The 15,926-nt window shown below is 51.4% G+C and overlaps 1 protein-coding gene across 8 annotated transcripts in view; it reads left to right on the forward strand.

The window, feature by feature from the left end:
* Positions 1 to 1,516: 1,516 nt before the first annotated feature.
* The window catches only part of LOC122384892 (calcium-transporting ATPase sarcoplasmic/endoplasmic reticulum type-like), a 32,474-nt gene continuing 18,064 nt past the window's right edge, over positions 1,517 to 15,926 (forward strand). For 3 of the 8 annotated variants that reach the window (XM_043372702.1, XM_043372700.1, XM_043372696.1), the window contains exons 1-5: positions 2,243 to 2,265; positions 4,362 to 4,593; positions 4,920 to 4,937; positions 5,275 to 5,357; positions 7,492 to 7,605. In XM_043372702.1, coding sequence (XP_043228637.1) covers positions 4,476 to 4,593; positions 4,920 to 4,937; positions 5,275 to 5,357; positions 7,492 to 7,605 — 333 coding nt within the window. In that variant the 5' untranslated portion in view covers positions 2,243 to 2,265; positions 4,362 to 4,475. The other 5 variants (XM_043372704.1, XM_043372703.1, XM_043372697.1 and 2 more) reach the window with 4 other exon arrangements.

Genomic DNA, 15,926 nt, shown 5'->3' on the forward strand with positions numbered 1-15,926 from the left:
TGACGTCATCATTTTTGAACATTTTTTTTCGCTATAACTTGGCCAAAAAACGAGGTATCGATCTGAAATTTGGTATGTAGATAGAAGACGGTAGGCACTATCACATATATTCCGTTTTTTTTCGAAACTCAAAAAACTTTTTGGTTTTTTGGCGAATATATAAAAAAAAGCTTTTTTGATTTTTGGGGGTCAAAACTCAAAAATTTCAAAAATTCGAGATAGCAGTTTTGTAGCCCTGTCAATTCTACACCTTTTATGTCTTGATCATTTTTCTGTATCTTCAAAGCTGTAGTCCTGACAGGTCTTCTCGCGAAGGTCTTTTTTCGGTCGAAAATGACAGAACATGACGTCACTCTGACGTCATTTGTGGCCAACCTATCATAGCCTCTGGAAAATTTTTGGTCACAATGTGTAAAATTGATGCCCGGAGGGGTCCTGAAAGTTTGGTGGCGATATCTCCAGCCGTTTAGGAGATAGAGATATCGACCGAAAAGGACAGGCGCCGGTTAAAAACATCCATAATGTATTGTGTAAGCTTTTGTGTGCAGCACTATAGAGTTGAGTTAAAAACTCGCAATCACTTGTGGTACACTCATATGCCACAGTGTTCATTTACCGCGGATTTGCTTTGTCTGCATCAAATTGTCCACAGAGAAAAATCGTGCTGAACTTTTGACATTGAGTTTGGGGTAAGACGGGCAACTATGAATCCAATGGGTCTGTAATGGTAAAAATATTTTTGTTGCTGTAGGAAAAAAAGAAGCATTTCTAATAAGATTATGTTCGATTCCGATACTCAAAGACATGTTAGCAATATTCCTTCGGCACATTTTATTCTCGAATAATGAATGTGAAAAACGGTTGTACTCGTACATGGCTTCTGAACTAGGGCCTATATACGAGCATACGCCTTCTGCACGAGCCACGAATCTCACATACCCACTGGCTGCCATTTCCGAAAGTTGAGACCAACGAGCGACTGTATCAATGCGGCCAAGCTCGGGCATTTGTTGCAAGCTGTGCTGGTCGGTGAAAGAAGCTGGTCGTCTTGCCCTACCTATGTGACCGTCTTACCCCATGGGGTGGGGGTAAGACTGGTTTTTGCAAGGTTTTGCAAAAATAGCTGCAGTTTATTTGTTGAATCAGATCTAAGTCTCATCTTCTGGCAAATGGAAGTAAAATGTCTAAAAAAGGTTTTCACTCAGTTTCCCGTTCCTATGATGTTTCCAACCGGCCACCCCACTTCCCCTACCTACATAGGTAGGCATTGGAATTGCCCCTATATTATGGAAAGGTGGTTTCAACAGATATCTTATCATGTTGAACATTATTACGAAAGTATTTTTACTTTCAAATCGCTACTTTAGGCAAGTGACACCCCGGGCCACTCTCCAAACCATCACGTTTGAGAACCCCTGGTTTTTGGCACGCTCGCGGAGTCGTCGGTTCCAAGTTCTAAGTTGACCGTATTCACCAATGGTGACGTCAGCCGCATCAGCCAATCACAGCTCTCCACATTGGCCTCGTCTGCATCTCGTGGCGAGCGAGGGGGGCGACATTCGACGATCGGCTGAGGCAAGTGGTTGTCCTCTCGCGTCTCGCGCCTGGAGTTTCGTGTGGGACAGTTGACCCTTATGTCAAGTCGCGTGTAGGTGATGTGTTTGTTGTAAAATATCGTAAGTTCGTGAAGTGAAAGCTGAACTCTGCATTCTGAGACAATTGTGGCGCCGTTACAGGATCTTCGGTCCGTTACATCGCCCGGTGTGGCACCCTACTATACATAAGTACTGAGGACAGAATATGCGAGTATAATAAGTGACTTTTATGTATTTCAAACAAGCCCACATATCAACATTAAATATTGGTGGCACCCAATGCTTGATGGAGCTTTGTACTTATTGACAAGTCGGAAACCTCCATGTCAACATGCAACTGGAACTCCTGTTGTGCTGCATCAACATCAGCAATATTTTTCGACTGGACTTTTCTCACTCCTTCACCTTTCTAGTTTGACACTTAGTTTGGCTTGATCGAAACACTTGGTAACGATAGGATAGGGGCTAAACTTTTGCTTCATTGCCATCATATCTCGTATCTTGTTAGTTCAGGATGGGCTGAACTCAATGCAAATCAAATTGTAAAAACTTCAATAAGTACAGTTTTTAATTTTCAGGAGTAGTGTTCTCTTCTATCTCAAGCAGATGAGAAGTAACATTGATGTGATTGACATTGAAAAATGAATGAAAGACAGCTGCTCTGTTTTGGGTAGGTAGTTATAAAGCAGGTGTCACACTTGTTTTTTGCAACTAAGGAGAGGTGCTATACTCAGAGATGCTTTCTAATGAAACCAAAGCAAACCTAACCAAACCTGACCTAACCCTACCTACAACCTACAACCTAAAACCTACCACCTAAAACCTAAAGCCTACAACCTACAGCCTCACCTACAGCACCCCTCCTTGGTTGTATTTCACAATTCACATTACTACTTAAATGCTACCCTGTTTTGCACACTTATTTTGTAACACTTCTGCTAGTATTTGATTGCTCATTTAATTGGCCATTTTTTCTTTGTCAATGATTTTTTTTTCTAAAGCCAGCATGTTTCTTCCTTTTCCAGTTGTAATGTGATTTATTTAGAAAGGAGATAAAAATATTAAGTTTTTGTAGTAGTTTCTGTATGTCTACATTGCACTTTATTGTTATTGGTGTCCCAATGTCAAAGGATATGTAAGTGATCTATGAAGGTAAATAATTAGTTTAATAGTATGCTACTAGTTATACATGTATTTTATTGTATTAAAAGCTTATTTCCTACCTTTCATTTGGGTGTATTAATGATGCTACTTGAGGAAACCGAGTAGCTGTAATCCTCCTGCAGGTGAATCTCAAAATTTGCTTTTCCATGTTACAGTGTTTCATTGCCAGTATTTTTTTTTTTTATTGAGGGGAAGGTTTTATGGGTTTTATATTCAAGTCAAAGTTACTATGTTCAAATAGCCATGAAGTACCACTACCTATGAACTTGATATTTTTGAAACTCAGTTCAAATCTGTCTATTTTCTTAGTTTTTTTTTCTGTTTTTCACTGCATCCTCTTTATCATCCCTTATCTATACTGGTCTGCGTGCTATTATTAGGAGCCACACAAAGTAGGTAAAGTAATGGATAAGGAGCATTCCTCTCAAGGCCAATAATCCCTTCAGACTGTTGCATGGAATGACATATTCATCATTTGACAGCACATTTGAGTTATGGGACACACAACAAAATCAAGTAACTGGCTGAGACCTGGCATTTCATATATGTACATGGGCTTGTAGTCATTGTTGTAAATACTTTTGATGCTAGGATGTTAGGTGTAAAGTTCAGACTATTCAAGGAGAAGAAGTGGAAAATTAAGCATGAAAATGTATTTTTTCACCACGAGACTGAGCTTTAATAATTATCAACGTATGCCTATCTGCTAGAAGGGCAAGCAGCAAATTAGGAGCATCCTCTGAAGCCTCAAGTACAGGAGCTAAATTGTCAGATTATAAGGGTGACAATGTTAGTTTTGTTTCATAGAAGTGAGAAAGTTGTCTAAGATGAACAATTAGGAGTCAACATTCATGGTGGTTGGGTGATTTGCACCTAATTTTCCACTCTGTAGATCCATGGAGCACAAGTTTTTTTTAAGTAAAAGATAATTAAAGCTTTGGACCCCAGGTCTCAACTCAACCTGGGGCTGATGAGTTGAGACGGGCTGCTCTCCCGCGAAGGGTCGGGCACGGGGCTCAGCCGTGTGCTCTCGACCGTCGGAGGTTACCGGGTCAGGCGGGTGGTTATCGCGTGGCCTTGCCTCCACGCGCTCGCCGTCGTGGTCGCCTCAAGGCGTGTGTAAAAGATAGCGAGAGTTCTCGAGGCTTGGCTGCCTCTGTGGGTACCTACTCGGCTGCCTTAGAAATTATTTGACCTACGTCCTTATCTGGGTGTGTGGATCAGACTCAACTGTGAATTATTATGAAGATAAGTTTTGTCCATATGGGATTTAAACCTACGACCGTTGTAGTTGCTAACGACGTAACTTGAACCATTAGTTCGCATATGTATTGGTCAGAAGACAACTTTGGTGAGCTCGTCATTTTCGTCGCCCAACTTATGAAACCTCTTATCATTGACTACCCCACCGCGACCGCTTTTTGTGTGTCGACTCGGGTTCCCTGTCTTCCTTTTTGGGCGTCGCCCGGTGTCGTCAGCTGCCCGATCGGGACGGAATCCACAGTTGGTCGCCAAGTGTCGGCGTGTGCCAGCCGGGCGTCGGGCGCCGCCCCCAGTCGGCTGCCCCCGCTGACCGCCCCTTCTCCCCTCTTTGGCCAACAGCGGGTGCAGCTGATTGTACGAATCGGCTCGGCGCGCGCGTGGTCGGCGGTGCTTGTGTGTGCGAGCGAGCGACTGGGCGGAGCGGGCTGAGCGGCCTCCGAGCCGACTGCCGCCATGGAGGACGGCCATACCAGAACGGTGGCCGAGGTCGAGCGCTACTTCAACGTAGACTCCGAGCGCGGCCTCAGCGAGGACCAGGTCAAGCGGCACCAGGAGAAATATGGCCCCAACGGTATGTGGCACAGGGAAGAAGGGGTGGAATGGTTGAAGGGTGGTGGGCCACAATAGAGGGACATCGGGTTAAAGTAGTAAGTGTTGCATCTTGCACTGTACTTTCGGTTTACCTATACATGATATATTTTGTAGTTACAGTTCTGTGATTTGCTATTTGCTATATTTATAGTCATTTGTATGAAAGGGAATTCTGCCTTTGCATCTCAAGTGCTAAATATTTCTGTTATTCAAAAAGGTATTTGAAAGTTTGCAGAACATCAACTTGTTTTTTTTTTTGCTCATTTTTTGTGCTGTACTGACATGTTTTCTTTCTCTTTTTTTCAGAGCTCCCAGCTGAAGAGGGTAAGTTTTCCACTCATTTTCGTTCGTCTTGTGGTGTCTAGTGGTAAAAGAGCACTCATTGTTCAATAGAATATCTGTATGTTATATTCTAGTCTTGTACAAACTTATTAATTCATCTCTGCAAAGCTCTATGAATCAAATGAAGTTTCAATGCTCCCATTCATTGGCATGTGTTGGTCGCTGGCAGTCAGCTTAACAGTCATCATTCGCTTTTCAAATCATTTTACGACCACGACCTTGACATTTTCGCGGGCGGAATAGCTCTCGTCATTCCCGCCACACCGGAGCGACTGCCGAGACGGCGCTCCTGCTAACGTCCGCTTCCCCTCGCCCGCAGGCAAGTCTCTCATGGAGCTGATCCTCGAGCAGTTCGACGACCTGCTCGTGAAGATCCTCTTGTTAGCCGCCATCATCTCTTTTGTGAGTATTCCCGTGAACGTGGGGGCGGGTTGGGAGTGCCCGGCTCTCCCGCCGTTTGTTGTTGTAGTAAGCCTTCGGTGTGTGCTCTCTGAGAGTTTGGTAAACTCCTTTGAAGCTAAAAATAGGGCGATGTCGTCATCTGCAGACGTTACGTGGCCTTAACACGCTCGCTGTGCCCTTGAATGCGGGACGTAATAGGTGCTTCCTCTTCTAAGATGCATGGATGATTGCGCTGAATGCGTGATTGTCGGACAATGCCACGGTGGGTCATTAACAGTGCTCTCCGGTTACCTTCCTTACCTAACGTTATGCCATTCGCCTAGCTTCATGGGACACTAATGCTGCATCAAACGCTCGCCGCCTAGCACGTCTCTGAGTAGTGGGGACCATCTATCTAGTAAGAGATCTGCATTAGACGGGATCCCTAGTCAACGGTTGTTCGGGAGGTGGGGGTTGCTGATGCACCTCCCTGCTGATGGGAGGGATACTGGATGCCTCTACAAATTTTCATATTCCATGACTAAGGCGGGTATTTTTGCAATGGCAGTGCCTTTTATATTAGACTGGGTTCTGTTCACTGTAATTAGTATCTCGTAACTCTTAGAGAATCAGTCTTCACGAAACGTAAATAGAGTCTGCAAGAATTATGATGTTTGACTGGCACGAAGTCATGATTATGTTGATGTGTGTATTTTCGCCGTTGCTGGCGCATCCTACATTTAGCCTTCCTGGAAGCGGTTGGCGGTGCAGTGGCTGGCCTCATAACTGGAGTTGGCAGCGCTGCTCGCTGCCTGCAGTGACCCTCGCCCGGGCTGCCAGCCGCGGCCGCCGTCTGTCGGGGGCGATGACAGGCGGCGGCCCTCACCTGCGGTCGGGCCAGTTTGGTCTGGTCTGGCGCAGACCCAGACCCGCAGGTCGGCTGTCTGGCCCGGTCTGTCACACCCTGTCCTGTCCTGTCCTGCCCTGCCCTGCCCTGCCCTGCCCTGCCCTGCCCTGCCCTGTCATTACCTGTCCTCTTGGGCGGTGTAGACTTGTTCTGAGCTGTTTGATGAGTTGCTAGGGTACTATAACCTTGTCATTGTGAGCTGCTTGGCATCGGTTCACCTCTTTTCCAGAACCAGAAGAAGTGCTCTCCCATCCTGGCAGCCTTAAGCATTTAGTCCCCGGTAGAGATTCCTGAAATCTCTGAAATTTAGATGTCCTCGTTCTGCAAGTCACCGGTGCCCTGCTCTGTTCTTCCCTGTCCTGTGCCAGTCCGTCCTACTCCTGACAGACCATGGCGGCTCGTTATCTATTTATTTATGGTTTTATTTCTGTCGAGCTGGCGCTGGGAGTTGGCCAACAGTGTCGGGCCGGCTCTTTGCGGCGGGTCCTGGCTCGCCGCTGGGTGCCTCCCTCAGATACAGACTCCCTCTGTTCAGCCTCCTAACCAGCGCCAAACCAGGTGTGCGCGCCTGTCTGTGTATGGGAGGAAGGTGTAAATGTTACCCGAGTCGCCTGCGGCCGATTAGACATCTCGAAATGGGGGTTCGGTGATTTGGTTGCACTGTTTATGTTGACTGATGATCAGGGATCGTTTGTCTTGTTCGCTGCCTTATCAAACAGATTCACGGATAAGTGGCGCGGTTCGAGCGTTGCATCATGGATGCGGGTCTCTAGGCGCGGGCTTTTGGCGTCGGATCGCAACCACAAACAACGGAAAATTCTTTGGTGTTCAGAGGCTTTTCGGATTCGTGCCAAGTAGCTGCTACTGATGCTGCAGCATGGTAACACGAAATTTCGGGCAACTGTAAATTTAACAATAAAAAGTTTACAAGCAAAAGTAATTGCAGTAAAAGGCTATTGCTTAATTACACGAAAGGAACAACTGTCAAAATCCACCATTGCGACTTTTCTTATCATTCCCAGTTCCCTCGTCAAATGCTGCTAAATTTATCCCAGTTCCATTTTCCGATCGCACTATCTCAGAGCCGCAGCTGGCCGTCACTGGGGGCGTCACTACCGTTCATGTTCAACACCTGGTTTGCACAGGTGCGCGCGAAACTGTCTTTCTCTCTGGCTGACGCACGCCGAACCGTATGCCTGTGCTTTCCAGCCTTTCGCGATATTTGACTTTTTTGTGTCTTTTCCGCAGGTGTTAGCCATTTTTGAAGAGCACGAAGATTCGACCGAAGCCATCACCGCCTTTGTGGAGCCGTTTGTCATCCTGCTCATTCTCATCGCCAACGCTATCGTCGGAGTATGGCAGGTGAGTTCCACGGGGAGCGTCGTCCGGCAACACGTTCCACCGCCGAGAAGCGGGCTAGTTATGTAACCTCTCCCACCACTGCGAGTTGCCGAGGCCGTGCGTGTTAGGAGGCGAGATCACGAACAGTCGTAGTCGTGACATCGTAATCGTGACGTACCACATGCACTAGTGTTGAGCTACGTGGTCCGGCCTACCACCAGTGGCACGCGATGCGTCTCGAGTTCTCTCGGCACAGCCAGCATGACGCGGCATTTGGCGGCGGTGATCGTTAATGGGGCGCGCCGCGGTCGCCTCTGTCCAGACTCGTCATCTAGAATGACTGTTTTCGTGGGCACGACAAACGTTCGGGCGGCGCCTGGCCCCGTGTCGAACCATTGTGTGTTGGCGTGACGTGGAACCTGGGACAGCGGATAGTGTCTTTCCGCTACCGCCGCGTTGTCGATCGCGTAGCCACGTGGCGGGTGGCAACTAGACCCATTCAGCGGCGACTCGGCTGGACAAACAGGGAAAGACTGGCGCTTTACTCGCTGGTCCACTCGCTGGGCCGAACAGCGGTGCACTGAATATACACACACGCGCGCACCCAGTGACTCGGGCGGCACACGCGGCTGGCGGGCGGCTGGGGTCGCACCGGCTCGGGCGGGGGCACTCGTGGTATTGACGGCGCCGGCCGATGACCTTGCCACTCCGGAACCAGGGACCTGTTTGTAGAACGGTCCTGGTACCGGCAGGAGGGAGGGGATGCCGCGGCTGGCTTCCGTCACTGCCTGACGCCTCGGTAATGAGATGGGAGCTTTGCGGGCTTCGAGGACGATAGTTCATCTAAGGTGAAGTTTCTGTTAGAATGATTTAGGAGGTGTGATTTAAATGGATGTCACGTTCGAAATGGTGTGATCGTCGGGCGGTGGCATATCGCTCAAGAATGGCTATCGCGAGTGACGCGGCGGAAACAATCGATTTGACACGCGACACCGACATCGCACTCCCGCTGTCCTCAATCGCGGCGTATCTTCTACACTGCCGGTCGTCGAGTGGCTGCCACCAACCGCCACATGTGGTGGCCAACCCGGGTACCATCAGCTGGCAGGAACCACTGCGGAAAGTTCGCGAAAATGCGTCCACCGCGGCGCGTTGTCTTTGTCAGCGACCGAGTGGTATCGACCGAGCTCGGAGAGAGGGGAGGGTGGCCGAGAGGGCGGGAGGGCGGTATTCAGCAGCACGTGCCCTGCCTGCTCTGTGTACGGACAGAGGCCGTGGGCGGCTGTTGACCGCCTAACGCGCAGTTGTGTCGCGCGGCGCCGGCGTGGGGCCACACCCCGGATCTGTCCTGGCTAACGATGTCCGGGCCGGTGACCGGTACCAGAGCCAGTCCCGGCGCATCAGCGCTGACAGACCCGGGAGAGCTGGCAGACTGGGAGAGAGGAGTGACCGCGGGAGAGAGGGAGAGGAAGAGAGAGGAGTGGCCGGGTCACGTTTGGGAGCCGCTGGCGGCCGCTGTGAGCCGCGCCGTGCCGGAGCTTACGACAGAGTACTCACTGGGCTGTTACTATGCCGATCGGGTCTTGTTCACCCTGTTCAGCTGTAGCGGAATGGTCCGAACATGAATCCAGACTAAAACATGGTGCAGAGCGGCCGCTCGGTATATCACCGGACTTACCGCGGCTTCCCTAGAGACGGCTCAGCCATCGCAATAACTGAGCCACTCTGCCCTTTCCGCTCCAGGTCATCCTTCTGTGTTTTGCGGCTGGATGCGCCTTTGTCTGCGGTTCCGCTCACCCCGATCCCTATCGCCCGCTCCGCTGCGCTGGTGACGTCGCCCCAGCCCTCCCCGTTGTTCCGGTGTGGGTTTCCGCTGCGCCTGTGTTCGATCCCCGGACCGCGGCTGTGCGACAGCTCCCTCCGTGGCCGCCGCCGCCCGTGAGCCTCTTATCGCCGGTCACGCGGCCCGTGACGTCACAGCTGGCGATTGTGACGTCATCGCCTGCCGGCTGCGGACCTGGAGCACTACGTGCGGTGCGCTGATTGGTGCACGTATTGCGATGACGTGCGTTGAAAACAAGGGATCGTCCTGACGATAGAAACCCCCAGGCGGGACACGTCGGGGTTGCAGCAGAATAGGAAGGCGACCGTGAAATAGGGGCGTGTATAGTAAAGCCGCGATACACGTCATCGCCCGAGTCGGACTTTGTACACGTGTCGGCCGTTTGAAGGTCTGTGGCCGGCGGGTTGAGATCGTCACTCTACCTCCGCTAGGAGGGCGGGGATTCCACGAGGTTCAGCTAATGAAAGGCCGGCTGGAACGGACGAAATGAATCGCCTCGGGCGGGACACGTCTGCCTGTCTGGAAGGGCAGGTGTGTGCGCAGTGCTTATACAACCGTAGCATGTGCGTCATGCGCTGGAATATTCCGCTACGTGGCTATACTCTACTGGGCCATACTGCGTTGTGCTATAACGCAGTACTTCTTTACCGTTCCACGTTTTGGTTGTGCTCTGATGATCCCCCGTATCGATGGTCGATGTGGGTGGTGGTTTCCAGGGCGGCCCGGCCGGCGTCTTCGCACCTGCTGCCAACACTGGCTGCTGCATCCAGTTGGCTGGCCGGTGGAATGTTTGGCACCGCGGCGCTGTGCTGGCTCGGAGCTCAGTGCCGGGGGCGGTGCGGGGGATCGGGTCCTCTCTGCCGGCCGGTGAAAGGTCGCAGGGAACATTGCGGATGGAAGGGTGGAGGGGATACTGCTAAGGGGCGATGGTGGCGTCGGCGACTGAGCTCAGCTGGACTTAATTGTAGGGCGGGATGGATGCTGTTTGAATTTAGGTATCAGCCTCGATGTTTGGTGCAGTTCATAGCTGGGAATGATGCTCGGTGCAAGCTGCTTTACGGCCAACGGTATTGGTATTCATGATACTGAGATGGCCACTAACTTGGTACGAACTTCAAACTTCCTTCTGCCAATGGGGAATGTCCAACGACTCTTATCTTGGGTTCAAGTGCATTGCGAGATTGTACCCGATGACTTCACGAACGAGTTTGTCACGTCACCGCGACGTATAGTAGACGTGGCTAACCTCTTCAGACGTGGATAACGTCTTCAGACGTGGATAACGTCACGTAAAGTTTCTGAGTCACCACTGCCATGTGCGTTGGTCGATCAATTAGATCCCTTCCCTCGCTGACAGGGCTTCCGTCGGCACCAAGGTATTATGCCCGCGCCTGGATGAAGTCGTAGCTTTTATTTCGTAGTGTGAAACCTCGCATGCCCCTAGCATTACGATTCGTCCGCGGGAATTGTGGTTTCCATTACTGCAATTAGCCATGCTTGGCTCAATGGTTGTGTAATTGGGTCATACGTCGCGGCTTTGGAAACTATTTACGTCGGTCCAGCCAAGCGTCAGGCTACTCGGCAGCCCACTATCGCTGACTCCATCCATCACGGCTCATCATACCATGAACAGACCTTCACTGGTCAGTCGTGTCCAATACGTAGGCGGGTGTCCGAACTACCGCCCGGCGGCCGCAATTACCGCCTGTGTGCCCATACCGCCGGGTCGGTGTGAAGGTCTGGGAGAGCCGACCGGCTGACACCGGGCCACGATCGATGACTTCATCGCACGGCGATTGCCAGTGGCCGTGGCCGTGCCGCATGGGATGCCGGGAATCGGATTTGGTCGCCGCCGGGAGGGGAGTTTGGTGGGTTTGGGTGTCCGGCTCTGTTGAGGATCGGATTGGGGCGAAATGTCTGTGAGGGGGCGGTGAAGATGCCGTGTCGTGGTTTGCCGTGGCCTTGTGGCTGAGACGCGGGTGGCAGAGACACGCTCCCGCTGCAAATCATCGGTGACGGCGGCGGCGGTGGCGGCGGCACCTGCGGCACGGTCGGGTCACCGCTGACGCCCTCTGTCCCACACACGGTGGCCCGCTATCTCTGCAGGTCGCGGTGATCGCTATCATAACGAGCACGGCTGGTGGAGCCCGCAACGGCGCTGCAGCCGCGGCGAGCCGTGGGTGCGAGCTGCGGGTCAAGGGTGCGACTGGAACTGGGGCAGCGGGGACGGGCTGTGGGTTAACGCACGGTGGACTAGCGACGCTCTGTGCTGACGAGTTATGCCAGCGTGACTTTGGTATCAGGTATAATTTCTTGCTCGTCGCTGGTGGTCCTGGGTTCTACTCCAGCGAATTGAACAACCATTGACAACTGTTGACGAATATGGCACGTTGGCGCAATAGTTTGAGTCCGTGTCAATTTTCTACACCCATGTTATCTTGTTGGCTTTGCAGGCTGCGGACACGCCACGCATTGCGATAGCCGCCCGCGGCGGATAGGAATGGCTGACTTGCGGCCGGTTGTGGGGACCACGCTGGCCTTGGAGGACCACTGCGAATGCTGCTTGGCTCTGGGCACGAAGGGAATGCTTGAAGAACTCTGATGAATTTCCTTGACGACGGTGGAGCGCTGATATTGAGTTCTGGTGATGACAGCTTGTCCTGTAGGCGTTTCAAGTGGTGAACGGTTCTGTCAGCGCCATCGTGAACCCATGTGAGACGTGCTTTCAACAGACGCCAGCGCGAAAACTGGGGATTTTAGCGGCAGCGGAAATAATTGTTATGACGTTTACAGCGGATGATTATTTGGCCTGTTGATTGATCCTGCAAAGCAGGGGAGATCGCTGCCAGGAAGCTGGGTGCTGCAGCACAACATTACAGCAGATGCGACAAACATATCAGTTTGGCGCAGGAGTGTTTGGTAGACTACTTTGATCCATATACCCCGCTCCTTATTTCGGCTGCTGCCGAGGAAGAAAAACTGTGGACTTTGCACAATGCACAGCCTGCCTCACCAGTGCAGCCGGTTGCATTAGTGCCAGACTAGTGTCGCTTGCCTTGACGCTCTCCCGGCTGCGGCTGGAGGCGCGCGTGCTGATGCGATCTCCGACCGGCCCCGAAGCGTCTCCGGGTCAGGGGGTCATGCCGATCATCATGGACCGAGCGGGCCTGGGAGACTCGACCCGGCGCCATGGCACGTTCACTGTAGGGGTGGGATGGGTCGGGTTAGTGTCGTGGCCGTGACCCGGTGTCCGATCTGATGTTGGGATCGCGGTGGGATTCATCCCCGGACAGGGACGGTCTTTGCGCCGTGTTCAGCAGAGCACGGAGGCGCCCTTATTTCCCCACGGGCCGGGCTGCGGTGACCTAGCCGCCACCCCGTCCCCGCCCCCGCCCCCGCCCCGGTGACCTGGCGGGCGGGCGGGGAATGCTGCCGGTCGGCCGGCCGGCCGGCGCGGGCCCGCTGTCGGCGGCCGGCCGCTATTTTTACCGACGCCGTCGGCCGATTGACAGAGACGCGGCGCCCGGGCCGCTCTCCGAGCGGCGGCGCCGGGCGCCCGGCCAACCGAGCGACGACGTCGGCGACAGCCGCCGCCGGCTTCTGTTACGGCCGCCTTATAAGGTGCGCCGCCGCCGACGCGGTCACCGTGGGAAGTGCCGCCGCCGTCGCCGCCGACGCGCGATGACGGCCGTCGGCGGACGGTGCCGACGGACCGCCGTGTCCCCCGGCCGCCGGGCGACGAGCGACGGACAGCGCGCCGACGCGGATCGGAGGCGCCGCGGGCAAATACGCCGCCGACGGCCGCCGAACGGCGGGGAAACAAACAGCGCCCGGTGCACTGGGCACGCTCTGCCGCCCGGGGCGCTCGGGCGTGTCCTGCCCGGTCAATACGCCTGGCTGCCTGCCCTCCTCCCTGTCTCCCTCCCCGGGGCAGTGTTCCATTTTTGGAAATTTTGGGTGGAAAATCACACCTAATGGGTAAAATATTTTCATCCCCAAAACCAGGTAAATTGGAATTCTTTCATCTTTGAAAAATGCTCAACTCATGCTCAACAATTAACAGCCAGATTACCAGATATACCTAGCAGCGCCATATAGACAGTTAGAACTTATATAAGGTTTGCTACATAATGCATAATTTCCATGAAAAAAGCGAAATCAAGGCACAAACCCAACAACTCACCCTGACTGACAACGAAAGAAAATAACCTTGCACACTTCCAGCTGTTAATAACAAATATGCGTTGAATGACCTTGATCACCTCAACTGTTTGTAAAAACCAGGCTTGTGTTCTGAATAAATGCTTTTGGATATTCATAACAACTATGATTAGTGGTTTGCTGCCAACGCAAAACGGATGAGCCGCTGCTTGCGCAAATTAAACACTACCTCTGCAATTCGCTTTTGACTAAGTTGCGCAGGATACGCCTACAAAATTTTCATCTTTGGACCCGCAGTCAGCTGGGCACACCCTGGCACACCCTAGGGATGAATTTAAAACTTGGTGGGCTCTAACTTCTTTCATATAAAAAATAGGGGTATGAGACAGGTACCAACTTATTCTACATTCATTTCTGATCCTATTGTATCAATTTCACCACAAATTATGTCCGTCAATGGCTTCTAGGGGACTTTAAAGCTCGATGCGTCGGGCCTGGCAGAGGTCCAAGATGAGAAAAGCCACCCTGCGCACACCCTAGGGATGAATTTAAAACTCCGCAGGCTCTGGCTGGTTTCATAGGTAAAATAATGTTTTGAGACCGATGCCAATTTATTCTGCGCTTATTTCTGATCCTATCGCATTAATTTCGCCACAAATTATGTCCGTCAATGGCTTCTAGAGGACTTTAAAGCTCGAGGCGTCGCGCCTGGTAGAGGTCCAAGATGAGAAAAGCCACCCTGGGCACACCCTAGGGATGAATTTAAAACTCCGCGGGCTCTGGCTGGTTTCATAGGCAAAATAATGTTTTGAGACCGATACTAATTTATTTTGCGTTCTTTTCTGATCATATTATATCAATTTCATCACAAATTTTTTACGTTATTAGTTTTTAGATGTCTTTAAAACTCGAGGCGTCGGGTCGGGCAGGGGTTCAAGATGACTGACACGCCACCCTGGCACACCCTAGGGATGAATATGAAACTCTGTGGACTCTGGCAGGTTTCATACGCGAAATGAGGTTATAAGACCGGTAATTATGTATTTTACGTTAATTTTTCATGCCTTTGCAATAATCTTACCGCCAATTATTCATTTCAATTAGTTTCTAAAGGTTTTGAAACACGAAGCGTTCGGCCGAGGGAAAGCCAAGATGAATGAAAGGATACCTTGGCACAACTCTAGGGATAAATTTAAGATACGGTATTCCCAGATCTGCCCAATACATGTTCTGAAGCTGGTAGATGGGATTAAGAAGGCCCTAGCTTTTTAATAAATTATCCCTCGCCCGTATACGAACCACCCCCTCGTTTTTTCGAGAATAACTCGCGTAAAAAGCGGCCGATCGCGACGAAACGTTCAGGACCCTCGAGTCAATTAATTTGACACCTACTCTGAAAATCTCATATTCCTGACCAAAATGACCTTTGACCTGTGACCTATTTCTTGAGGCCATGTTTGGCCGGAATCGCGATTCGGCGAGCCGCTAATGCGTTCCGTTCACTCCCGTTCCGTTTCGGGTGTTCTGGTCAGTTGTGCTCTCGCTTTCCCTTCCGCTTGGGGTGTCCTGATCAGCGATGCCCTCCGTTCCGTTGCAGTTGCTCTGATCAGTGATCACTGATGCCCTCCGTTCTGTTGCGGGTGCTCTGATCACTGATCACTGATCATTGACGCTCTCACTCAGCACTTATCATGTGACATGATACGAAGCTACCGCTCCGTTTCGGTGGCCGGCCATGAGGTCGGTGGCGTCCTTTTATCATTTTTTTTGCATCCCGTTCCGTTCCGATATGGATGCCCTGGTTACTGGTTAGTTGCACGCTTTTTATTGCGATATTGCGTATTAACTATGCTGCGCAGTGCATATCGTTCCGTTTGGGGTGCCCTAATCAGTGACCCTTTGTCTAGTCTCATGTAGTGCACCGTTCCTTTCGAAGAGTTGCGCTGACACCGTTTCCATTTTCACTATGCGTAATGAGTACCGACTATCGCTGGCCGTTCCGGCGTTCGGGCCGGGAGATTTCCGGCGTAGGTATGTCATGCTGCATAGTGCGACTGCAATTGCATACTCAATACTGCGTCCCGTTCCGTGTGCCCAGAGCAAAGGCACCATTTCCAGTATCATCCGGCCATTGTCATATCTGTTGAAAATGGAAAGCTCAAAGCTATACTGCGTACACTGTACGAATATTACCAGATCAGATGCGAACGAAAACTACATATTATATTGCCGCATATTATCTCAAATATACAGTAATCTTGGAAGCGGTGCTGCCATATTGTAGGCGCAAAACGTCCCAGAGGCCAGAACACATGAGTTATACGGTTTCTGGTTTCAT

Source organism: Amphibalanus amphitrite, unplaced genomic scaffold (assembly GCF_019059575.1).
Source record: "Amphibalanus amphitrite isolate SeventyFive unplaced genomic scaffold, NRLGWU_Aamphi_draft 000201F_arrow, whole genome shotgun sequence".
NCBI classification, from domain to species: Eukaryota; Metazoa; Arthropoda; class Thecostraca; order Balanomorpha; family Balanidae; genus Amphibalanus; species Amphibalanus amphitrite.